Raw genomic sequence first — 25,190 nt, 5'->3', positions numbered from 1 at the left:
GGGGGAGAGAAGCAGACTGATATTTGTATAAGTTACTTAACTTTTCTTCCTTGTTTAATGTTGCATATGATCTTTCTCCGCAAGATTTGGACAAGCAGTTAATGGAAACCTGGTGATTGGTACGTTGGCATGGCCTTCTCCGTGGGTCATTGTGATTGGCTCATTCTTTTCCACATGTGGTGCTGGTCTCCAGAGCCTCACTGGTGCTCCCCGGCTGCTACAGGCAATTGCAAGAGATGGCATAGTACCATTTCTTCAAGTGAGTTTTTGCCTTCAAAATTTTCAGTGCTTTCACAATTTTGTTTTTTTAAAAAACCCAAATCTGTTGGGTAGCCCAAGCCCAGCCTCTCAGTTTTAGCTGTAGTGATGTATATATCACTTCCCTTGCTGTTGTGATAGGTGGGAGTTGATGTAATATTTCTAAGATGTGTCACACCCACAGCTGTGGTTTAAGTGTGTTGTGAATTGTAGCTGTGTGAGGGGTGAACTACAGTTCCTATAATTTTTTTCGGGGGATCATTATGCTTTAATTTTATGGTGCAGATGTGACTGTGGTCTGCTAACATATGCAACTGAGGGAAAAACAGTAAGCTCCATTTGATTTATGCTGCTTGAGGTTTGTGTGTAACAAATACAGTGGTGCCCCACAAGACGAATGCCTCGCAAAACCCGCTAGACGAAAGGGTTTTCCGTTTTTCGAGGCGCTTCACAAGACAAATTTCCCTATGGGCTTGCTTCGCAAGACGAAAACGTCTTGCGAGTCTTGCGAGTTTTTTCCCCTCCCCCCCTTTTTCTAAGCCGCTAATAGCCGCTAAGCTGCTAATAACGCTAATCCGCTAAGCCGCTAATAGGGATGCTTCGCAAGACGAAAAAACCGCTAGATGAAGAGACTCGCGGAACGGATTATTTTCGTCTTGCGAGGCACCACTGTAATAGTTTGACTCTTTACATGGGACCCTGTAATGTTCACTTACATTAAATTCATGCCATGCATTTTTGAAACGTGTATTTCAGATAGATTAAAGCATTAATCCTTTGTGTGTTTATTTTTTCTCCTTTTTTGTTTTTTAAAAGGTATTTGGTCATGGAAAAGCAAATGGAGAACCGACATGGGCTTTGCTTCTCACTGCATTGATTTGTGAGATAGGCATTCTCATAGCTTCCCTGGACAGTGTAGCTCCAATCCTTTCCATGTAAGCATGTGTATTTAGGTTTCACCTATATTTTTGTAATTTATTTTGAAATAATAATAAGTAATAATAATAATAATAGTAATACAGTTACTGTTTAATTTATGATGCTTACACGAATTTTGATGCAGAGAGTTTGAGTGACTTGTAAGAGACTTGCAAGGTAGAATGGGTAGTCAGGAGAGAGAGCATGCAATCTTGTAGCTACAGAGTTTGAGGGCACTATAGGGGTGAAGTGAGAACACAAGGACGTAGATGGGGAAAAGAACTGATAAGAAGGTGCAACAGTGAAGGCACTTAGAAGTTAATAGAAGTTAACACAGTATGCAACCATTCAGAAAACAGTAATTTGAAAAGATCAAGGGAATTAAAGATTACAAGTTAACGAAAAAAGTTTTGATAAAAAGCCAAATAGAAGAATTTTGCAACAGGCAGTGGGAGAGGAATGAGAAAGTGCTGCATCAAAAGAGAGAAAAGGGAAGCCGGCATGGAAACATAGACGACTAGCCCTTTTAGCAGGCAAGTAAAAAAAACAAACAAAAGCCTTTCATCAAGCAGAGGAAGGACCTTTTATTCTTCCATGGTTTGCAGATAAGGTTGGGTGGCAAAGGAGCCGGGGAAGGGAGCTTTCTCGCTTCTCTTCATGAAATTCCATCAATTCATTGTTGCCACATGACTTGCTAAATACTAGGCTGGAGTAAGTGATATTTCATGTTATGTTGCATGGCACAGTGAGGCCATTTTTAGCAGTAGCCTGATGACAAGTGTAATGGGCTATTCTTCCCTGACCAAAGTGTATTATATTACTATAGGACACATGCAGGCAACCCTTGTAGCATCTGTAAGGCTCCCTGCTGCCCTCTGAATGTTGGAAAGCCCTTTTGCAAACAGCCATGTACTGTGCTTTGAAGTCCTTGCCCACCTGTCAAATTTACCCCTCCAAGAATGTAGAGATGAGACTCTGGCCTATAAGCAAAAAAAGAAAAATTCCTATCCTTGCCATATATAAAGTGTGTGTGTGTGTGAGAGAGAGAGAGAGGGAGAGAGAGAGAGAGGGAGAGAGAGAGAGAGAATGATTATGATGGATGGAGGGGAAGGAGAGAAGAGAAGAGGGGAGAGAGAGAGGTTATTTGTCCACTTTTGCCTGCCCACTGCTATATCTGGCCTCCAACCACTTCCCAAAAGCAATGCCCCCAACCCAGAAAAGCTTGTCCATCCCTGGTCCAAGATGTAGATGGAATTTGTTGTAGGACTACAACTTCCTTCACCCCTCCAAGCCCAGTTGTTGTGGTATGTTTTGGACAACCCTGCACTGTTGAAATACAGTGGATGCTCGGGTTGCGAATGTGATCCGTGCAGGAGGCACGTTCGCAATCCGCAGCGCCGCGTCTGCACATGCACAAAGCGCGATTGCCGAAACCCGGAAGTTGCCCGTTCTGGTACATCCAGGTTCGGCGTGGTGCGCAACCCAAAAACGCACAAGCTGAAGCGTCTGTAACCCGAGGTATGACTGTAATGCAGCACAGGCAGTTATGTGGGTCATCTGCCTCAGTCCTTGATTACAGGCTATGAGGCTAGCCAGTTGTATCCTTAGGAGAAGTGAACTTTATCACTTTGTCTGTGTCACCTTTCCCCCCTCCTTTTCCTTTAACCTAACTATCTCTGTTCCAGCTATCTCTGTCCCCAAGATTAGAGTGGGTGGTGATACTCATGTCAACTGTAAATATATTTTTCTTTTATAGGTTTTTCCTTATGTGCTATCTGTTTGTGAACTTGGCATGTGCAGTTCAAACTCTGCTCCGTACACCAAATTGGAGACCTCGTTTCAAGTATTATCACTGGTACGGCATGTTCTTTACAAATTTATTTTTTGAAGGAGAAAAACAAGCATTTGTTTTATAGTACTATGGTCTTTTTCGGTTTAGTAGGCATTGTATTGAGTTGTGTGTGTATATGTGTATGCATGCAAAAAAGCTGCAAGAAAACACAAAATACCTATAAGAAACAATGGAAAGAAAAATGGATTTCTGTGTTGGTTATTCAGTTGTTTCCTATTAGTCTATAGAAGAACAGGAGGGTAGATAAATGCAAACAAGAACACAAAGATAGCTGCTGTTAAACAGAGTATAGGCATGAGTAATAGATTTCATGGGACAAATTAGAATGTAAAGAAAATTAGAAAGGGTTTCCCCCACATATTTGGTCAGTTATTCATGTTCAGAGCGAAGCAAATGAGAAACTGGATTTATTTATTGAGCTCTTGTCATAGCATAATTGTCACCTTTTTAATGCCATTTTCACTTACAAGAAAAGCCCCATGCCAGAGCACAGGCTTTCCAAAAGGGGTTCAGGGGCGAGCATCTCAGCCTCTCATCCCACTGAGACCCCAGGCCATGTGCCCTCTGGAGACCCTCCTCCTCCCCTAGAGGTGCCTGAAGGTTCTGCTGGGGGGCAGGAAAGGGGGCGCAGACGGTGAAGGTTTTTGCTCACCCACTGCTTCCCCTTCTTGGTTTGCATATCCCAGAGCAGCCCCATGGCTGTTCTTGACCATTTGCTATGAGTCAGCTAAGCCCAGGCGGCCTAAGAGCTCATGGCTGAGATGACGAGATACGAGGGGACCAAAGGCGGTGGCAGCTGGAGAAGGAAAGGAAGGGGCCTGAGGCTTAACAGAGCCTCAGAAGTTACAACACAACAATTACACAATGAATTTTTGGCGTGAAAAAATAGGGTGCGACTATTATGTGGTGGCTACAACTATGCAGGAAAATATGGCATTGTTAAAACACTAGTGGGTTGTATTGTACATTTCATAATTCATTTAGTACAGGGAGATTGGGGCAGGAAAATGGAAAAAACAGGAATGTGCCACCCACCTGCCTGTTTTTCTTTCTCCCCCCCCCCAAAAAAAAATCTGGGGTGACTCGTATTTTTGTGTGTGTATTTGTGTATATATAGAGATCTACTTGTACAGCATGAATGTTAACAACTTGTGTTATGTGTTTCTTTTAGGACTCTCTCATTCTTGGGGATGAGTTTGTGCCTTGCCTTGATGTTCATTTGCTCTTGGTACTATGCTTTGGTAGCCATGCTGATAGCAGGATGCATTTACAAATACATAGAATATAGAGGGTAAGAATGCACATTTATCTGATCTTCAGTGTAGCTGCTCAAACAATAAATTAAAAAGGTACATTCTTCCTGCACTTCCTTGCATATCTGTATAACTTCTATTAAATTTCACCCAAAAAAACGAATACCCCCCATCAACTTCTATAGGAAAAGTATGTGTGTTTTCCATATCTTGTTGGGGTTTTCAGCAATTTTCTGGGCTAGAAACGTGGAGGTTTAATTAAAGATATTGTTTACATAACCTTACATAAATGCCATTTAACTGCTACCCAGTTGTGTGAGTTTGTGAAATACATGAATCAGTGATGTTCAGATTTCTTGTGTGCTTTTCAAAGTCCTTCTGTGATTTTACAGTAAGGAGAATAGGGAGACAGCATATGTAGTTACATGACCCAGCTACTGAAGTTGATGCTACTTTACCCTGTTTAAATTTGTGTAAATATAAATAAATATATCATTGGGTTCACCAGCCCTACCCCATCACCTGGACTCGTATTTAAAAATATATGAATTACCGTATTTTTTGCTCTATAAGACTCACTTTTTCCCTCCTAAAAAGTAATGGGAAATGTGTGTGCGTCTTATGGAGCGAATGCAAGCTGCGCGGCTATTCCAGAAGCCAGAACAGCAAGAGGGATTGCTGCTTTCACTGTGCAGCGATCCCTTTCACTGTGCAGCGAAATTCTGAATCTCAGAAGCCAGAACAGCAAGAGGGATCGCTGCACAGTTAAAGCAGCAATCCCTCTTGCTGTTCTGGCTTCTGAGATTCAGAATTTTTCCCCCCTGGTTTTCCTCCTCCAAAAACTAGATGCGTCTTGTGGTCTGGTGTGCCTTATAGAGCGAAAAATACGGTATGTATAGGAGGGCTCATGCTCTCATGGCACGTGGCTCACCTAGGAAATTATTCCACAAACTGGGCACCAGTGGAAAAAGGAACCAGTTAATATGAATATGCAGAGGTGCTCCCTCTAGGAACAGTTATTAGAGTGGGATCAAATTGGAATGATTCAGGATGCAATACATCAATAACGTGTCCTGGTCAAGCTTTTTGACATGAACATGATGCTCTGTGCTTGTGCAACTCCCCATTTGTTTCAGTGAGGCATGAAAGTTCCTGGCAGATTATGTCATGTAGTCTTTGTCACTTGTATCTGGAAGCCCAGTTCATCCATTCCAGGACTTAAAGAGGATATAAATTGGCTGCAAAGTAATAGAAAATTCATTTTTCTCATTTATTACTTTCATCCAATATAATCTAATTCCAAACCCACCAAAATAAATTAAATTTCCGGTGTTTTGTAAAAAGTTCTCTTACTCACACGTTTTCATTTAAATGAATTCACCTTTACTGTGTTTCAAACACTTCCACATGAAAGCAGTGGTTCACATATATTCTTTTCATGGATTTACAGTCAGGTAGAATAGTTTTTTAAAATAAACTGTAATTGCAAAGTTGTGTCAGTCTAGACCCAATATATTTTTGTGTATTATCTTATGTTTAGCGAAACAATAGAGGTATTATCATAAACATACAATTTTTTTGACTCTCCTTTTTATTTCTTCTTTTTAGAGCTGAAAAAGAGTGGGGAGATGGAATCAGGGGATTGTCCTTGAATGCTGCTCGTTACGCTTTGCTTCGGGTTGAACAGGGTCCTCCTCATACTAAAAACTGGAGGTAAAATTAAATGCACTATATTTAACAAATCCATTAAAGTTGCAATCCTATTCCTAATAATTGGAAGTAAGCTCCATTAAACTCAGTTTTTAAACTTGCTTCTAAGCCAGGCATGTCCAAAATCCATCTCGGGGGGCCTAATCTGGCCCGCTGGTCGATTTAATCTGGCCCCTGTGGCAGTATATGTCCTGGGGTAAAACCCTAAAAAAAGCTCAGCAACTTCAATCCTTAAAAAAAAAAAGCCTCAACAACTTTGGGGTAAAATTGTAAAAAAAAACTCAACAACTTTGGTCAGCCCTCCCGAAAATTCACTTCATCAAATCCGACCCTCTTTGAAAAAAGTTTGGGTACCCTTTTTCTAAGCAGACATAAGCTAAGTCTGATCCTGGTGTCCCTAGTTGTTGAGATTAAAACTTGCTGCTGTCTAAATAGTCTCATCCTGTATTCTTGGAGCCTCAAGAGCAGGGGTAGACTTCCATTTATTGTTGGACTTGCAATTCCCATCAGCCTCAGTCAGCATAGCCATTGGCCCAGGATTATGAAAGCTGCAGTCAATCAACATTTGGTTATCTCTGTACTAGAATGTGATGGAATGTCAGGAACTGGTTTTTTCTTCTCTCTCTCTCTCTCTCTCTCTCTCTCTCTCACACACACACACACACACACACACAGAGAGAGAGAGAGACATTGTTGTCATAATCCTGCATTACAGTGGTGCCCTGCAAGACGAATGCCTCGCAAGACGAAAAACCCGCTAGACGAAAGGGTTTTCCGTTTTTCGATGCGCTTCGCAAGACGAATTTCCCTATGGGCATGCTTCGCAAGACGAAAATGTCTTGCGAGTCTTGCAATTTTTTTCGCTTTCCCTCCCCTTTTCCTAAGCCGCTAAGATGCTAATAGCCTCTTAGCCGCTAAGCCGCTGAGCCTTTAATAGCCGCTAAGCCGCTAATAGCGCTAATCCGCTAAGCCGCTAATAGGGTTGCTTCGCAAGACGAAAAAACCGCTAGACAAAGAGACTCGCGGAACGGATTATTTTCGTCTTGCGAGGCACCACTGTATATATTTCACTAACCCCAAAGTCGTCTGTGACTAGACTTAACTGTCGGGGGTCATTTACCTTTTTTTATCAGCTATTTTACTTACTTACTTACTTACTGTATTACTTCAGGCCACAAGTCTTGGTTCTTCTGAACTTGGATTCAGAGCAGGTGGTAAAACACCCACGGCTCCTTTCCTTCACCTCTCAACTGAAAGCTGGGAAGGGTCTGACCATTGTGGGATCTGTCCTTCCAGGAATATATTTGGATAAATTCACAGAAGCTCAAAGGGCTGAGGAGGTATGTATTAAAAACACAGCTGCAGTAATAAAATTTGCAAATACGAATAGCTTGGGTTTAATCGTTTTAGAAAGCACTGATTTTTCTGCTATAATATATTCTGTAATTTTGACTATATTTAAGCATGTTGGGAAAGGGTAGTCAAAATATTTTGGAGCTTTAGGTGCACTTAAATGATGACATTTGTTGGATCTAATTACTACAAATGTGATTATTTATGATCATATTATGTCATTGCTTTAGTGATATAAATCTAGAAAACGCTGCAGTGAAAATGATTTATTTTTTAAAAAACCATGGGCTAGAGATTGAAGTAGTTAGATAATATGTACTAAGGTGCAATACTCAGTCAGGGATAGTGCTGAAAAATGAATGGAGGAGAGTACGAGGGAGGAAAAACATGTGGACTCAAACTATTAACCAAAGCCAAGGGATTATAAAATGTTCTGGCCTCGGCATCCATTGTAATTAATGATGTATCAAAAGGATTTTTACAAAGATGATATCAGTGACAACTTGATATTTACTATAGATTGGAATTATATTCTCTAATGAGTTATATAAATACTTGTATATAATGTTCATGCAAGACCATGACCTTACATTGGTTGGCGTGCTGTGTGAGAGAATCATGTAAATGCCGCTTATTATAACTGATTTTTTCTTTTTTTTTTTTTGAGGGGGAGACAAGGTAGTTAATAAAACCAACATCCTCATATCAGCAGCACTGGTCTTCTGTTTCCTTTGGTGAATATGAAAAGACTTACAGAGTTGGAGAAACACAGTACAGTGGTACCTCGGGTTAAGTACTTAATTCGTTCCAGAGGTCCGTTCTTAACCTGAAACTGTTTTTAACCTGAAGCACCACTTTAGCTAACAGGGCTTCCTGCTGCCGCTGTGCCGCTGCTGCACGATTTCTGTTCTCATCCTGAAGCAAAGTTCTTAACCCGAGGTACTATTTCTGGGTTAGCGGAGTCTGTAACCTGAAGCATATATAACCTGAAGTGTATGTAACCCGAGGTACCACTGTACAGTTAACCTGGATTAGTGTTGGATAATCAAGAGCCCCTCATTACTGAGTTCATTAATGCCTTGCTATTTGGAAAGGTGGGATTGCAATCGGATTTGAGGTCAGGGTTCCATCAAATATATTCGTTGAGATAGATAGCTACAAAATATAGTCCCAAAGTGTCAGAAATCCTGCAGATTTCAGCCGTAAAATTAACAGAATAATAAGAAAAGCAATTCATGAAGCCAAAGCTTTGTAATGAGCTTTACACTTCATTTTATGAAGACGCTAGGAAATGGGTAATTAGTACATGGCTTGGCAGTCCTAATTCTTTCTTCATTAGTTTCATTTTTTGAAATGTTAAGTCCTTTCAAAAAGTAAGCTTGGCTCTAAAAAGCTCACATAGAGATCTTCAGCCTGAACTAAGATTATCTTTGGAAGAGCTGTACACTAATGGGGAATCTAATGTTAACACAAGCATTGAGTAGCCAGACTTTTGTATTGCTGTCAGTTCCATCTATTTTTTAATAGAATATTTGAGGGTAAGTCTAAGACAGACTTTCTTTAATAAGCAAAAGAGAAAATTAGGGAAGAGCAGGTTTGCTCTGCCAAATGTACTGTTCTGCTGGCTTCTGGTTTAACTTGGAGGAATTCTAAAATTAATATTAGAATTGGTAACATTGCCTTTTTTTATAAATATTTATTAAAGTTTTTAAATATCAATGCACAAATAATAAACAGTCTTACTTCTGTCACAAGCATAATTTCATCACTTCTTTGGACTCCCTCACGTCTCCCGCTCCCATTTACATCGTTAAAAATTTTTCCAGACAAATTATCAACTTGTTTACAATCTCATGTCCACTCATTCAAATATAATCTAGCACTTCTTCCAAAAAATTTTATATTTTCTTTAGTCTCACTTATCATCAAATTTAAATCTAATTTAGTGGTGGCCAATTTTTTATAATCTAGCATCCTTCTTAACATTCAACCAAATTACAATGTTTTTGTAGATACATCTTGAATTTCTTCCAGTCTTCCTCCATCTGGTAACATTGCCTTTTTGGTACCCTTTACAGTTTTTAATCTTTGTTTTTTGCAGGTTACTAATATGCACTGGCATATATGTGCATTGATTAAAATGTAGCATAAAAATGAATCCTGATGCAATTGTGTCCAGATCCTTTTTTACACTGCAGTTTCAGTCTATAACCTTGTACTGGTGCACACCCGTAAGCCTGCAAGAAAAAGAAGATGTAAACTGAGAACTTAAGCAAACTGTGTATGCTCTGTAGTCTGTACAATGCCCAGAGTGGGGTGGGGAGGAAGATTGCAACACATTTGTGCACTCCACAAGCAAAATCAGTAGTTCCATTAATTCTCCCCATCTCCAGCCCGGAGAGGGATTTCAGCACATTTTGTCTTTCTCTGGAGTTCTGATTCCTTCTTATAATTCCTTGGGTTAGGATGGGGATGTAGGGTTCAGGGAAGACATTTGCTTATTAATTAGTAGCTTTAAGAGCAGATGCTGTCTGGGAAACAAGCGTGATACCCTGGGCTGGCTGGAACGGCCAACAGAATCTGGGTACCAGTTGTCAGTCAAGCAGGATATTTTTATTAAAAGCATTGTAATACATTGTGTCCCTGCCCCAAATGAGGGAGTGACACACACCAAGTATTTCAAACAGCAGTATTTATACACTTTTCAAGCAAAGAGGAAGCAAATGGGTAGTTATATGGCAATACTTCCTTCTACTAGCTTATACTGGTTTAATCACGAGGCCTAACAACTTTCTTATCTTTCCGTCCTTCCTGATTCCTCAACAGTTTACAGCATAAGCTCCTGCGTATGTGTTGTTACGTCATTCTCTTGTGGTTCTCTTGCAAGCACAACCTCCACATTCCGACCGTCACTTGTTCAGCCCTTCTGACATCTGACACTATTGGCTGTGGGGCTCCCCACTACAGTTAGTAGTATTCTCCTTTTGCTGGTTTGAGGCTGAGCAGGCTCCCTGTGAAACTAGAGCAGTAAGCCAGTGGGAACAACTTCTGAATGCTAGGGGCGCACTGTGACATTTAAGCAGGCCAGCTTTGAAGTTGGATAGTACAATGCAGAGGACTGCTGTGACTCAGTGATCCACCTCTCATATTGATTGGTTTGTTGCTCTTGAATGTACGATTTTATGGCTGCTTTCCTTCCATGACATTCCTCCTTTGGGTACTTTAGGCATACTTTGGGTCTAAGTAACTCCATTACTTCTTGCCCCACCTCCAGCCCTTGTGCCATTGGGTATTCAGTGTGACAAGAGGAACTGCATAAAGAACTGGATGAAGAAGACTCAGATCTTATATAATTTTATATAATTTTGTGTTTACCAATTATTTCAAGAATACCTTTAAGCAGAATTTTTGTGTGGGTATCCCATGCTTTCTCATTCAAAGTGCGGTGTAAATTAAAGGTTTGCTTTATTTAATATCTACTGTAATGCACCTCCTATGTGATTGCAGACTGACTTTTTTTTTTTTTTGTATTAAGCACCAAAAGTCAACATTATGTTTTTGAACAAAACTGTATCCAGGAAGACTCAAAATAGTTCCTTCTGTGCAGTGACAGAGCTTGAAATCGGACTTCGCACTGCAATGTGCAATTAGAATGAACATAAGATCATTTGTGGCTTAGTGCTTAAAGCAGAACGCTTTATTCTTGGCCTGTGCAAGTCAGCATTTACTTAAATGTAGCACCCTCTTAATATTTAACAAGGTATTGAAGCTCAGAGGTCTGCCTGGAGTAATTCCCAGAAACGAAAGGAGATGGCTCAGCGGTTAGTAAATGGTTGCTGAGATGAATTTTTAATCACAATAGTTTGATTATTTAAAAACCAGTTACTCTATTGTATTCTGAACACAATTTTACCATTGTCCCTTGCTACTGGAAAGATGAAAGTTTTATTTACTTTGAATAAACACTGTATACATACAGGTTGTGCAGCAACGCGTTCTCTGAGCAACGCAAAAAAAAAGTAAAATGAAAAGAACAAAAGAAAAGACAGCATAATTTAAAAGCTTTTTAGCTCACAGAGGAGGTAAGGCCAGCCACACCTTAGAAGCCCAGTGTCTTAAGATAACAAAAACATAACCAAAAAGCCGTGAAGAAGGCACCAGCTGAGCCTCTCTTGGGAGTCTGTCTGGGAAGCATCAGGGTTCCTATCTATACAATATATATTGCTAAAATTATTCAAGAATAAATCCAAATCATGCCAATGATAGCTTTAAAACCAGGAATAGCTCTGGCCTGTACAGATTTTCTAGCTTTAGAAGCAAAGGCTTATTAAGGTTCCATCAGCACAGATTTTCCTTGTGCAATGAAATCTTCTCCCGCACTCTCCCCATGCTCCCCCTAAATATGTTTTGGGGTTCCTCCAATCCTCTAAAGCAGATTTGGGGATCACTGGGGGAGAAAGGGGAAAATTCCTGTTGTATTCTCTGGAATCCTTGCACTAATTTTTATTAGGGCAAATGAGTTAGTTGAATACAGTGTCATTTTATATGTAATTAGTAGTCCACATCACAGAAGAAGATTGCATATCTAATTATTCCCAATCTCCTCTTATTTATGAAAATGGATAGATTTGCACCTTATTTTTAAGTAGTAAATCTAATTTCCAGATAACAAAGGTGATAATTAGTTCAGTAATTCATTTTCTCACTTTAGGCCTTTAAGTGTTTTCATTTAACACTTTCCCTCTAATTCAACCTTGTTATTTAATAATGTTAAATATCAAACTGGTATTTCTGGGAGTAGTTTAATAGCAATTGTAATTGGTTAGAATTGTGTGACTTGGTGGATAACGTTTTAAATGTCTGAAATATAACTTAGTAGGAAATCCTTATTTCAAAAGAGAAGCCTGATTTTATTGCCGGAAATCCTGCTTGCTTAAGTTTCCTACCTGTATGTTTACAGCTGAACAATGCAGAAACCCTAATAGAACTGTCCACAGTATTTTAGGAAATGCTTCATGCTTTAATACTCTGTTATGAGTGTTTATAAGTATTTATGTATCTTTTCCCCCTACAGAATATTCGATCATTAATGGGAGCAGAGAGGACCAAAGGATTTTGCCAGATTGTGGTATCATCCACTGTTAGAGATGGAATTTCCCATTTGATTCAATCTGCTGGCCTTGGAGGGATGAAGCATAACACAGTCTTGATGGCATGGCCTCAGTCCTGGAAGCATACTGATAATCCTTTCTCTTGGAAAAACTTTGTTGGTATGTGTGGCTGTACAAGTTATACAAATCATATTCGCAACACGCAATATAATAGCACTTCATCTAATTGACCTCTGAATGTTCAAAATTTCCAGTATGAAACAGTGCCCTGAAATAGAGGTTTTGAAAAGAGCATTTCACAGATTGACCTTAGTGTCCTCCTGGAGTGGCGCTGTCACACTGTTTCATGGTGTTCCATTCCTAACTGTAGGATCACTTCCAGGGAATAGCATTGGATGATTTCTGTTTGACTCCATGGCCATTGTGCTGTGGAGTCTTGCAGAGTTTTCTTCTTGTGCCTAGTGCTATTTAACGCCTGTATGATCTTGTGCCTTGGGTGGAGGATGGGCCTCTGAAAATACAAAAGCCAGTCAACCCTGGCTCAAGTAATTATTTAAAAAAATGTACTATGCCAGGGATGTCCAACAGGTCGATCACAATCTCTGCAGATCCCTGGGAGGTTTTGGTAGATTGCAGTCGATCGCTGGCTCCCTTTCCTTAGTGGCAAAGGAGCATCCGTCCCTGCCCCCCGCCCTCCATTCTTGAATAATCTCTAGAACGGAGGATGAATTTTTTCACTGTGAAGCTGACTGTCTTCTTAGTAATCTTTTGGTTTTCCCCTTTATACCTAAAAAAAAACCTCAACAACTTTGACCTGAACCGCCCCCAAAAGGGGCAGTTTATTATTCTGTGAGTAGATCACAGTCTCTTAGTTGGACGTCTCTGTACTATGCAAAGTGTACAGGTTATTTACATTTAATTATTTTGTGCATCACTGTGGCACAGATACAGCTCAAACTTTTATTAAACCTTTAATACAGTGGTGCCCCGCAAGACGAATGCCTCACAAGACAGAAAACTCGCTAGACGAAAGAGTTTTCTGTTTTGGAGGTGCTTCGCAAAACGAATTTCCTATGGGCTTGCTTCGCAAGACGAAAATGTCTTGCGAGTTCCTGCGGGGGTTTTTTCCTCCCCCCCCTTTTTCTAAGCCGCTTATCCGCTAAGCTGATAAGCCGCTAAAAGCCGCTAATAGCGCTAATCCGCTAAGCCATCAATGGGCTTGCTTCGCAAGACGAAAAAAACGCTAGATGAAGAGACTCGTGGAACGGATTCTTTTCGTCTTGCGAGGCACCACTGTATGTCCAACACGACAAGAACCAAACTTCAGTGGTACAGATTCTGCTTTGCTTGCAGACTATTCCAGGCTCAATCCCAGGTAGAGTTAGGAGATCTTCCTGCTTCAAATGCTGGAAAGCTACTGTCAGGCATTGTGGACAATACTTGCTGAGCTAAATAGATCAGTGTTCAAACTTGGTATAAGGCAGCTTCTTCGGTTCCTAACAAGGATAAAAGTTTTTTAAAATACCAATAGTGGTTTTCAGCAGTCCTATTTCTTTTTTCAGACACTGTTCGAGAAACAACGGCTGCACAGCAAGCCCTTCTAGTTGCCAAAAATATAGACTCGTTCCCTACGAATCAGGAGCGTTTTAGTGAGGGCAACATAGATGTTTGGTGGATTGTTCATGACGGAGGCATGTTGATGTTGCTTCCTTTCCTGCTGCGACAACACAAGGTACTAGCCTTTCTTTCCATTGGGAAACTTTGCTTTTAAATGAACAAGTGCTAATTGTAAGGTCTTTGAGGCTAGGAACTTTTGTATGTGAAATCCTATGAAGGATCCAGATAGTTCTGCATAAACAAAACAACAAGTAGCCTGGACATGAGATATAGTCAGTGCAGGATCTCTTTGTGCAATAAATCTTTGGAGTATAACAGAAGGCCTGATTTTCTCTTACTGAGAAGTGTTTCTGTAAGCATAATGATGGAACATCTGAAGTCATCTGCATACAGAGAAGTTCTAAAGGCTGGAGATTATGTGCATGAAGTCACTGTGTTCTTCCTCACTTTCCTCTTGTCCAGCTACATTGGATTTCTTCTGGTAGTGGAAAGCTTATGAGAGATGGCCATTAAGCAGGAATGCAGTGCTACACTGTTAGCAGTGCTAACAGCAGAAAACCACAGTAAAGAACCAGCAGCAGTACATTGCCAGCTATAAAGTTATGAGAAATCACTTGCACATTTGTAAAAAAAAATGTTCTCTCCTACTGACAGGTTTGGAGAAAATGTAAAATGCGCATCTTTACTGTAGCTCAAATGGATGACAATAGTATTCAAATGAAAAAGGATCTCCAGATGTTTTTGTACCATCTTCGAATTAATGCTGAGGTCGAGGTTGTTGAAATGGTAAGGTTTTTGATGCACCCAGTTAAGCTTTCATTAAATGTTTATGTTTATCCTTAGCTGAGGAACGTTATTTAAGATGTCCATCGTGGGGAAAAATACCTACGTGTAATTTAAAAAACAACAGCAAAAAACACCCTGCTTTTAGTGAGCTCCAAAGCAACTCACATAGTTGTGTGTGTGTGTGTGTATGTATGCTTCGGGCTTGTGGTTTGCTTCATGCCAACAAACCCTGAGCTATAACCAAGATTTGTTCTTCTCTCACCAATCAAGCTTGTTTGTGGAGACAAATCTTGAGCCTGGGTTCAGACAGCACGAAAAGCCAAGCTCTGTTTTGTTTTGTCCATGGCACATATTTCGTTTTAAATCAGTGTCTTAAAAAACCCCAAAAAAGACACTTAATATAATTTTGAAATACTCCCAATCCAGATTAGGTTATGATCCGGTCAGGGCTAAGCATAATCACATCCTAGTGGGAAAGTTAAAACAGGTGTCTCACTGAAGTTAAACTGACTTGATCGTGTCCATTTATTTTTTCTTCCACCCTGGTAGAAATCTGAATGCTCCTTTTTTATATATATAAAATATTTATTAAAGTTTCAAATTAATACAAAAAACAAACATACACAGAAACAGAAATAATAAAAATACAGAAATACAAAGACAAAAAGAACAATTAAAACAAATGTAATTTCCATTACTCATTTCCATTAACTTATTTCCCAGACCTCCTCTCACCTCCCCCCTTTTGTATTCCAATTCAAATTCTTAGCTCAGCAAATCTGAATGCTCCTTTAAGAGTTTACATCTGGCTGCACAAATAGGTCGCTGTGGCTGAGTCTTTTCAACCAGTGCAAGTTAGACTTGAGGGACCATTGCTTCTCTAATACTTTCATCATTTGTGGCTGTAGTCCCAACAGAGAGGAAACTGGCCTCTATTTTAGCTCCCTCTACTGGAGGATGTAGTTGAATAAGGTTGGAATATGTGTGTTTATATCCATCTGAAAAGGGGACAGAGGATGAGAGTATGACTACAGTAAGCCCGCAACTTACTTGGGACTTACATTCCGGGCAACGCATGTGTCAGGGAACTGACATCAGAGCGAGATGCGGAGGCAGGGCTTCAGAGCGATGCCGGAGAGGGAACCAGCAGGGGGGAAGGAATTCAGCGTGACACCAATAGAGAGGAGAGGGAGATGGAGGAAGCGGTGTCAGAGCTCCAAGACCCTTCAACCGAAACTAGCGGAGAGAGCGCTGGCACGCCCCTGCCTTCCCCTTACTTGCGCAGACGCGTTCCGCGCAGGGAACATAGGAAGAGACTTGGGGTCAAACAGCTTTTATGCTGGAAGAGATTCAAGAAACGCCCACTGACGGATTCTGCAAGTGACTAACAGGTCACGGAGGGCGAGCTCTAACCCTAAACATGGTTGAGCGAACAATCTAACTAAACTGAAGGCAATTTACACACAAGTAACCCCCTCACAACCATTACAGCATGTGAAGCCAAAATCATGTATAGACAAAACACAATGGGTTCAATGGCAGATGGGTTTGCCAAAGTCATTCCCCAGAACTACACCCCCTTTCTTCCCCTTTCCTTCTTTTTTTTTAAAAAATGCCAGGTGCATAAAGCTGAATGTGTATGAGTTAAATGCACGTAAATTGCAGGCTTAACTGCATATGTAAACCAATTAATATTTGTCCAAGAATCCATTATCTTCATAGGGTATATTAGCTCTATATTTTTAAGGAGGAAATGTGCAACTTTATGTTTCAGCAACGTAAGTTGCAGCAGAACAGTGGAAGAATCTGTTGCCCCCCCTTCCTCCATTTTGAGGGGCAGTTAAATCATCAGGGTCTACGTAGACGGTTCGCATCTATTCTAAATAAAAATCAGCACAATTTCTCATTGCAATTTTAACTTGATGCTTCCTTTTTCATTCTTTTTTAATTTTTATCATCTTTCTTTCTTTGCTTTTGGGGTAGTCTCAGGGGATTGACCCAAACATCAGGGCTTCTAGCATATGTTTTCTTTTTATTGCAAATAACATTTATTTATTTTTCCAGTTTGAAAATGATATTTCAGCATTTACGTATGAGAAGACCCTTGTGATGGAACAGAGATCTCAGATGCTAAAGCAAATGCAGCTTTCTAAAAATGAAAGGGAAAGAGAGGTAATCCATTTTATTTTCTTATTTTTAAAAACAATGAAAATAATCTATGAGCAAACCCAAACTCTGGTGCTAATTAATGAGGTCATTACTGGCCTTCCCCAAGGTATCAGAAATGTAATCAAGGTGTAACAGCTATCCAAGGCATCAAATTATTTGGGGCAGCCGTTTTAACTTATGAACCATCATCCACCAGGATGAGCCCAATTATGAAATGAGCAGGAGCATTCATGTTAGTTAGGTTTGCTGAATGAGTGCTTTCTGGTAGAATCAATCCTATATTTATTAATTGGTGAAATGTGTCACTTGGATTTATATTGTTCTCCCTGACTCACAGCTGTCCATGGAGGCGCAGGTCAATTCTGTGTCCAGGGCAGCTGTCTACCAGCTCCATCTGGTACTCCAGCTGAGACCCTACCTGCCCACGGACTGTCTCGCCAGAGTGGTGCATGCTCTGATTATCTCCCACTTGGACTACTGCAATGTGCTCTACTTGGGGCTACCTTTGAAGGTGACTCGGAAACTGCAATTAATCTAGAATGTGGCAGCTAGACTGGTGACTGGGACCATATAACACTAAAGGATCTTCACTGGCTCCCAGTACGTTTCCAAGCACAATTCAAAGTGTTAGTGCTGACCTTTAAAGCCCTAAACGGCCTCGGTCCAGGATACCTGAAGGAGCATCTCCACCCCCATCATTAAGTCCTGGACACTGAGGCCATCCTTCAAGGGTCTTTTGGTGGTTCCCTTATTGCGAGAAGCAAAGTTACAGGGAACCAGGCAGAAAGCCTTCTTGGTAGCGCCCCCCCCTGTGGAACACCCTCCCTTCAGATGTCAAAGAGATAAAGAACTACATAACTTTTAGAAGACATCTGAAGGTGGCCCTGTATTGGGAAGTTTTTTATGTTTGATATATCACTATGTTTTATATATGCTAAAAGATACCCGGAGTGCCTGGGGAAACCCAGCCAGATGGGTGGGGTATAAATCATAAAAATATTATTATTATTATTATTATTATTATTATTATTACTATTATTATTATCTACAAGAGCAGTGCCATTTATATCAAAGAGGATTCAATCCACAAGTACATGCTTACGAAGGTGAAGATCAGAAATGGTTATAAAATACCAAAAAAATGGAGTTTTTGTTCTAATAAAAGACTTCCCTTTAGAATATATATTTTTTTTCACTGAAAACATTAAAGGACAGCACTGATTTGAAACAAGAATTACCCTACCTAGAGTGGACTTCCAAACCTATGACTTCCAAACCCCTTATATCAACATTTTAGTTAGCGGGCTTCTTCAACTTTTTAACAACGGATTAGCAGGCAAATTTTCTTTTTAAAGAAATCCTTGGCTCTTTGACTATGTCCGTAGGGTCTTTGGATTTTCAGATTTACTCTCATAGTGGAAAACTAACTTAAGCACAGAAAGCATCATATGGTGGGGAGGAACACCACTGTACTCCTTGCCTCAGGTCAGCATCCTTGCTGTCCCTTAACGGGAGGTGGGGGCAGTAAGGAACTGCCACTACAATCCATGATAAGGTACCCAGTGCAGTATCCATTGTTTAGATGTACTATGCTTCCTTCTGTTGTTTAACTAGTGCCATTGTATTTTATGAGCTAACGATATGCTTTTTCCGGTTGTGCCTGGTGACCTTCCTGTCCCAGATTCAGAGCATCACTGACGAGTCTCGTGGCTCAATCAGAAAGAAGAGCCGCTCTAGCCCACAGTGTATTGGTCAAGATGTAGACAATCTGCTACCTAATGACATTCAGGAGGAAGAGGTAGAAATTGTACCTACCTGACTGTTCCCTTCCCATGACAACACTTAACAGTGCCATTGTAAACCATAGCTGTACTAATTACTACCACTAACCTGATCTAATTCTTACTAATTACACTGTTATATGTAGGGAGTACCATTCCTACGGTATAAAAGCAGATGGGTTTTTTAAAATAGAAACTTCAATGTGCAGCTTTTCAGAATAGACCATTCTGAATATCCCCCCCCCCCCGGTATCTTTAGTTGAATCACTTGGTTGAACAACATGGTATTCAAGTCTTATGTTCACAGGTGAAGGCCCCTGAATCTGGTATCAATGCTATGTACATTAAAGAAAGATTTGTGGTACTGCTCTCCACACAAGAACACACATGTTCAAAATGCTGAGTTTCCAGGAAAGACAGAAATTTGGAAAGTTGTTTTCAGAACTTTCCTGGAATAAATCCATTCATAAGCATTCTGCAGTTATATTTATTGCAGTGATTTCTTCCATGAAGAAATCATAGGACCACCAGAACTGTCACTCTGAACCAATCAAACTAGGCAATATTTAACAGAAATATTTAAAGGCTATCCAGGTTAGCACTCCAGACACTCCCTTCAGGAAACATACAACAATAAGATTCTTTATTTTTAAAAAATCATGATCTTTGAAATTAGAAACCGAATCATTGATCACAATCTACCACAATTCCAGTATTTATGAGAAATCTCAACCTTTATCACACTCAGCTGTGTTCAAAATCGTAGCCCTTCTCTCATTTTGTTAAGTTCCTTAGATTTAATAATAGACTTCAGCAATAATTTTGTGTTTCTGAATCTTGATTCTTCATATAGAAATAATGATTGCCTTTAGTGTTCTACAGAATGCCATGATACATGTAATACACTTTAAGCCCGGTTATAATTTTAAAAATGGCACTTCAAGTGTGGCTCCTTGTGTTCAAACCCGGATGTCCTAATTTTAGTTCTTAGCAATGTGGAATGTCCTTTTGTAGATCACCTTTAGTAAGTTCAGTGTAGTTGTGTGTTTGAAGTGATAACAAAATAATCCAAAATTAGAATTTAGTAAATGTCACCCCTTTCTGTTCTTTTAAAATGTTGTATTTAAATCCCATGACTTATAAGATCTTTAATGTTTTCGATCCAGCAGTAACTGATGTCAGTAATTATCATTCGTGTCCTAAAGCCTGAGATATTTTTTTAAAAAATAAAAGCATTAACCTAAATGTTAATACCTTTATTGGATATTGTTTGGCTTTATCCCTCTGATAGTATCTCCTCTTTGGAACAAGTCTGAATTGTTTGTTGTTAACACTAGTGTGGTAGATAGTTGTGTTTATTACTTCATTATTCATTGCACTGTTCTGCATTATTTGACGAACAGTTTGTCGATATAAAAGAATGTTAATCGGTTATGGAAATTAAGCAATATAAAAAGCAGTACTGTATAAGCGAAAATGCATATATGTTAACTCAAGCTAGTTTTAGGATAATTCAGTAATGTAATTAAGACTTTGTGACAGAATTACAGCATTTCAGCATTTTGTGCATTGATGCAAACGTTAATGAGAAAGCTCTCTGGTTGAACTGGTTACATATGATATATAGGATGTTACAGACTTGTATTCACAGGTACTGTGATACTAAGGTGACATACAGAGCCTTTCCGGAGAATAATTCTATTGCGCAGTGTTTCCTGCTATGCTGCTACATTTCATAGTACTCAAATATCAATATTTTGATGCTGTTAAAATGTCTTCCCTCCTCATCTATTGTGATAGCGGGTAATATGGTGAATATGGAGGTGAGATATTAATGAACAATTTGGATGCTGGCTGTGACTTCTGGTGAAAAGTGATGCAAGTTCTTACAACCAGTGAGCTTGCTATTTTGTGACAGCTTTTAATTTTAAAGTTTATACCACTTAAGCTTGGGCAGGCTAAGAAAGGTATAGATTTTACACCAGAGCTGTAACTCTCAGCAATCAAAAGCACTGGCTCTGTAGTATCCTAAATGCCAGATTTTGTTTCAGAAGTTCCTTGAGCCAAAACTCTTTCACACTTTACTGTCATGTTGCTCTGTCTAAAGAACAGTAGCGCCATCTATGGGAATAGGATTGAATGGCATGTGGCTTTGCTATATTATCATGTAATCTCCCAACTAAAATATGTAATTTGTCCCTCCGGTCAGCCCCCATGCCCAGGAACTGTAAAATGGCCAATGCAACACCAGTTTTTGAAAAGGGATTCTGGGAGGATCTTAGAGATTATATGCTGGTTAGCTCGCCTGTCCCAGCAAAACTTGGAGGAAAGTATTGTTAAAGATAAAATAACCAAGCATGTGGAAGAACAAGACTTGCTGAAGCAGAACTAGCATGGCTTATGCAAGGTTGAGTCCTGTCTTACTAATGTATTAGAGTTCTTTGAGAGCGTCAACAAACAAATAGAGGTGATCTGGTTGGCATAGTTTTTGACAAGGGACTTCACCAACCTGAGTAAACTCCGCAGTTGTGCGATAAGAAGAGAGGTCCTCTACTGGAACAGAAGCTGGTTATGTAAGAGGTAGCAAAGAATGGGAATAAAAGGCAAATTCCATGCTATAAATCATTAGGAAACAAATTGAAAACATGGTTGTTGGCATACGTTTGGCTCAAGAGACATTGGAATGTCCCTCCGTGGGGTCCACTTTTGCCACAGAATCTATCTGTGAAGTGCAACTCTCAGGAAAATGTGTGTTCTGTACCTTTTGTGTGTATAAATATATTTTTATTCTTCAAAATGAGCAGCTGCCTTCATGTAAGTCATCCTATCACAGACAAATGTATCTGCAGGGTCAAATACATTATTTCTACCCCTATATGGGCCATGGAATGATCCCCCATCCCCATTTAGAACTAATAATGTCAACCATTATTGTCATTAAATTGGTGAATAAACATCTTGAATACATTGCATCTCTCATAAGCTGAACATGAACTGCTTTTATGTACAAGCAAGCAAAGTATTTACATGGTATTTACAGGCCTCTGCCAGCCTTGAGTTCCCCAATTTGCCAAAATGCTGATCTTTACATTGCTTATTTGTGTTTGGTCAGGCTCAATTAATCCATGATAGGAACACTGCATCCCGCTCAACAGGAATGGTCAAATCTCACACTGCTGTTGCTACACCAGACAAAATACAAATGACCTGGACGAAAGAAAAGCTTATTTCCGAGAAGCATAAAAATAAAGAAGCTTGTCTGTCAAGCTACAAGGATATCTTCAGTATGAAGCCGTAAGTAGATACATAAGGCATTAAATACTGATAAAATTTGATCAAACCCACACTAACATTTAATGGTATTGAATAGAATGGGTTTATACCATTCTAGAAATGGTAGCTCATAGAAGAAAGCAGTAAGAATACATTGGCCAGTTAGATTCTGGAGGTGTAAATGCCTTAAAATCATAAAATCCCATGCTGAAGATATAAATAATTCTTTTTTTCTTTATAAACAAACTACTAGCCGTCTTCCCAGTACTACTTTTGTTCTTACATGAACAGAATTGTCTTTTAATTATTCTCTGGTGGCCCTGTGGGTTAAACCACAGAGCCTAGGACTTGCCGATCAGAAGGTCAGCGGTTCGAATCCCTGTGACGGGGTGAGCTCCTGTTGCTCAGTCCCTGCTCCTGCCAACCTAGCAGTTCGAAAGCACGTCAAAGTGCAAGTAGATAAATAGGTACCGCTCCTGCGGGAAGGTAAATGGCGTTTCCGTGCGCTGCTCTGGTTCACCAGAAGCGGCTTAGTCATGCTGGCCACATGACCTGGAAGCTGTACACTGGCTCCCTCGGCCAATAAAGCGAGATGAGCACTGCAACCCCAGAGTTGGTCACGACTGGACCTAATGGTCAGGGGTCCCTTTACCTTTACCTATCTTGTATTCAGTTCTGCTCTCTTGAGTGCAACAGGAGCTGAGTTTTAGTTTGAAGGCTTATGAGTAAGCAGGAGCCATAACTGAAGAAAACTTTGTGAAAGACTTTTGTAAAAGAAGACAGAATATCTTTAGAAACAGGGGTGTTTCCTTCTGTTAAACTTTTATGCTTTGTGTGGCATGGTATCATAGCAACATCATTATTTCAGTGGTACTATAAGGAAGTGAACCACTTTGCTTCAGCAACCACTAGATGGCGATGTAATCCTAGTAATCATTGCCAGGACTTGCAGCACCTACAGATTGAAAAAAACGACAATGTTGTGTTTTTTATTTTTATGGAAATAAAAAACATGGTTATGTGTCACAACATGGCTTATTATGTTTATCATCTATTGTACATGGGTTGCTTTGAAGTACTACCCATTACGTTCTTTAGAAATTTGCTATCCAAACCCTCTTTTATACATTAATTTCAGAACATAAAAATAAGTAATAGTTTAATATGTAGAGCATTACAAAGTTAGCACTAAATCTGAAAAGAATGTGATATATGTTTTCTGTACAATTTAGATTTTGATATCCTTTAAAATAAAGCAGAATTGATATAGATTATTTCTGTAATTTTAAGAAATAATTTTAGGTCCATCCTTAATTAATTAATTACACTACAATAAATATTATTTCTGTCATAAACTAGGACAGTTGGAGCATTTGCTCGATTTCTGTAGCAAGAAATGTGAAAATGAGTTGAGCTTTTTAATAAAAGTAACTGACTTCACATCTGTAATGGTCATACACGGTAGTGGAACAGGTGATTCGTTAGGAAGATTAATAATAGTGTGATAGAAAAGACATAAGTGAGTTTCTACACTGATCTAGAAAGCCTCATGTGCATTATGGTTTACAGCATTGCAACCTATGTGTGTGTACCTGCAATATGTTCCTGTGTCTTCATGTTGACCTTCCCTGCTGACCTATCTGCTTCAGAAGTTATTGTTTTGGCCTTTGGTAAGGTTACTGCTGTGGTTGCTTATCTCTCAGAAAGAAAATTTACACCACTTTAATTTACGTTTGATTGTCCAATTTAAGAACGCCATGGCAATGGCAAAAACCGAATAGGTTCGTTTTAATCTGGCCAAGAATTATTGTATTCCTGAATGCTCAGTTACGATCATACAGCTTTTACTGCTTGCTGCCTTTTGAAGAGAGCTGAAGTGGTCAGATACTGTTTCTCCAAGACTGTAGCCCACACGACAGTCTCCGTGCTTCTCCTCTCTCTAGGTGAAAAAATATCCAATCCCTCCCAAATACAATGTTCACCTGCCATCAAGGAGTTGTGGGGAGGAAAAATACATTAACACAAAAGCCAACCGCAAATAAATAAATAAATAAATAAATAAATAAATAAATAAATAAATAAATAAATAAAATTGCAGACCACATTAAACAATTACAAAAAGGGTTGAAAACCATAACTAACATGGGGGGGGGGGGAATAAGCAAAAAGTAAAAGCTAAAAACTAAAGCACCCTAATAAAAAGCTTTGAAAATAAAAACTAAAGAAACAGAAAATTTAAAAGTAGGCATTTTAAATGCTGCAAGTATAGATGAATACAATATTATGTTGGGTCAGAATTTATTCCTTTTTCAGATAAAGGAAGATTTTGGAAAGGGATCGTGCAAACTCAAGAGTTGCTTGTTTGCATAGTTTCATCTCTGTGTCTGAGCTATTAACACTGCAGGAAATCACTTAAAGATTAGAGGGCCAACATTAAGAGCAGTACAGAACTGTTGTACAATATGAACAGGGGACAATTTAAATCTTTCCATTCTTTTAGGAATATTCGCCATGGTTTGTTTTTAAAAATCACACGAGACATAGTAATTTTTAGTGATTAAAATATTTAGGAAATGAATAAAGTTATATTGTGTTTGAAAGTGCTTTATTAGAAAAATATGCCATATAGCTATGTAATATTTTTGCACATTTGTTTCTCTTCCATGTAGAGAATGGGGAAATCTGTAAGTTGAATTTGATTTAATTTAGGTTGTTATTCCTGCTTTCTGTGCTTTATTGTTTAAGTGTTGTTGCATGTCTCTTCCAAATTAGCTGTTTTTGAATCTTCACTGGGTCTGTGCATTATGTTTTAGCATGTGAATGTGATGGCTTAGCCTTCCTGTCATATTTTCCTTTTATGCTTTTCTCCTTTTTCAAAGCTAGGTGCCTCTTTTTTATTACTACTTTTCTTCAGAGTAAATCACATTATGTGTTTCATAAAATGAAGGTCACCATTTGCCTGTATAAAACATTTGACATTTCCTTCATCAAAATCCCATGGGTGCAACTTTTCCCCTTAATTATCTCAATAACCAGATGCACAGTAGTTTCTGGATAAGCTAACATTGACATAATTGCAAAGATTATAACAATGACAATAAGGGTGATT

The 25,190-nt window shown here is 39.3% G+C and overlaps 2 protein-coding genes across 10 annotated transcripts in view; one reads left to right on the top strand and one right to left on the bottom strand.

Moving 5' to 3' along the window:
• The window catches only part of MAJIN (membrane anchored junction protein), a 267,643-nt gene that overhangs the window by 112,490 nt on the left and 129,963 nt on the right, over nt 1-25,190 (bottom strand). The window lies entirely within an intron of this gene.
• SLC12A7 (solute carrier family 12 member 7) overlaps nt 1-25,190 on the top strand; it is a 99,845-nt gene that overhangs the window by 70,330 nt on the left and 4,325 nt on the right. For 4 of the 5 annotated variants that reach the window (XM_081872609.1, XM_081872608.1, XM_081872612.1 and 1 more), the window contains exons 12-23: nt 85-259; nt 1,075-1,193; nt 2,933-3,031; nt 4,200-4,319; nt 5,890-5,994; nt 7,163-7,331; nt 12,419-12,614; nt 14,018-14,187; nt 14,727-14,858; nt 16,923-17,030; nt 18,709-18,825; nt 21,921-22,102. In XM_081872609.1, coding sequence (XP_081728735.1) covers nt 85-259; nt 1,075-1,193; nt 2,933-3,031; nt 4,200-4,319; nt 5,890-5,994; nt 7,163-7,331; nt 12,419-12,614; nt 14,018-14,187; nt 14,727-14,858; nt 16,923-17,030; nt 18,709-18,825; nt 21,921-22,102 — 1,692 coding nt within the window. The remainder of the gene's footprint in view (nt 1-84; nt 260-1,074; nt 1,194-2,932; nt 3,032-4,199; nt 4,320-5,889; nt 5,995-7,162; nt 7,332-12,418; nt 12,615-14,017; nt 14,188-14,726; nt 14,859-16,922; nt 17,031-18,708; nt 18,826-21,920; nt 22,103-25,190) is intronic. The other variant, XM_081872610.1, reaches the window with a different exon arrangement.

Source organism: Podarcis erhardii, assembly GCF_964252035.2.
Source record: "Podarcis erhardii genome assembly, chromosome: 8".
Taxonomy (NCBI): Eukaryota; Metazoa; Chordata; class Lepidosauria; order Squamata; family Lacertidae; genus Podarcis; species Podarcis erhardii.
This window is presented reverse-complemented; position numbering and strand designations above follow the sequence as displayed.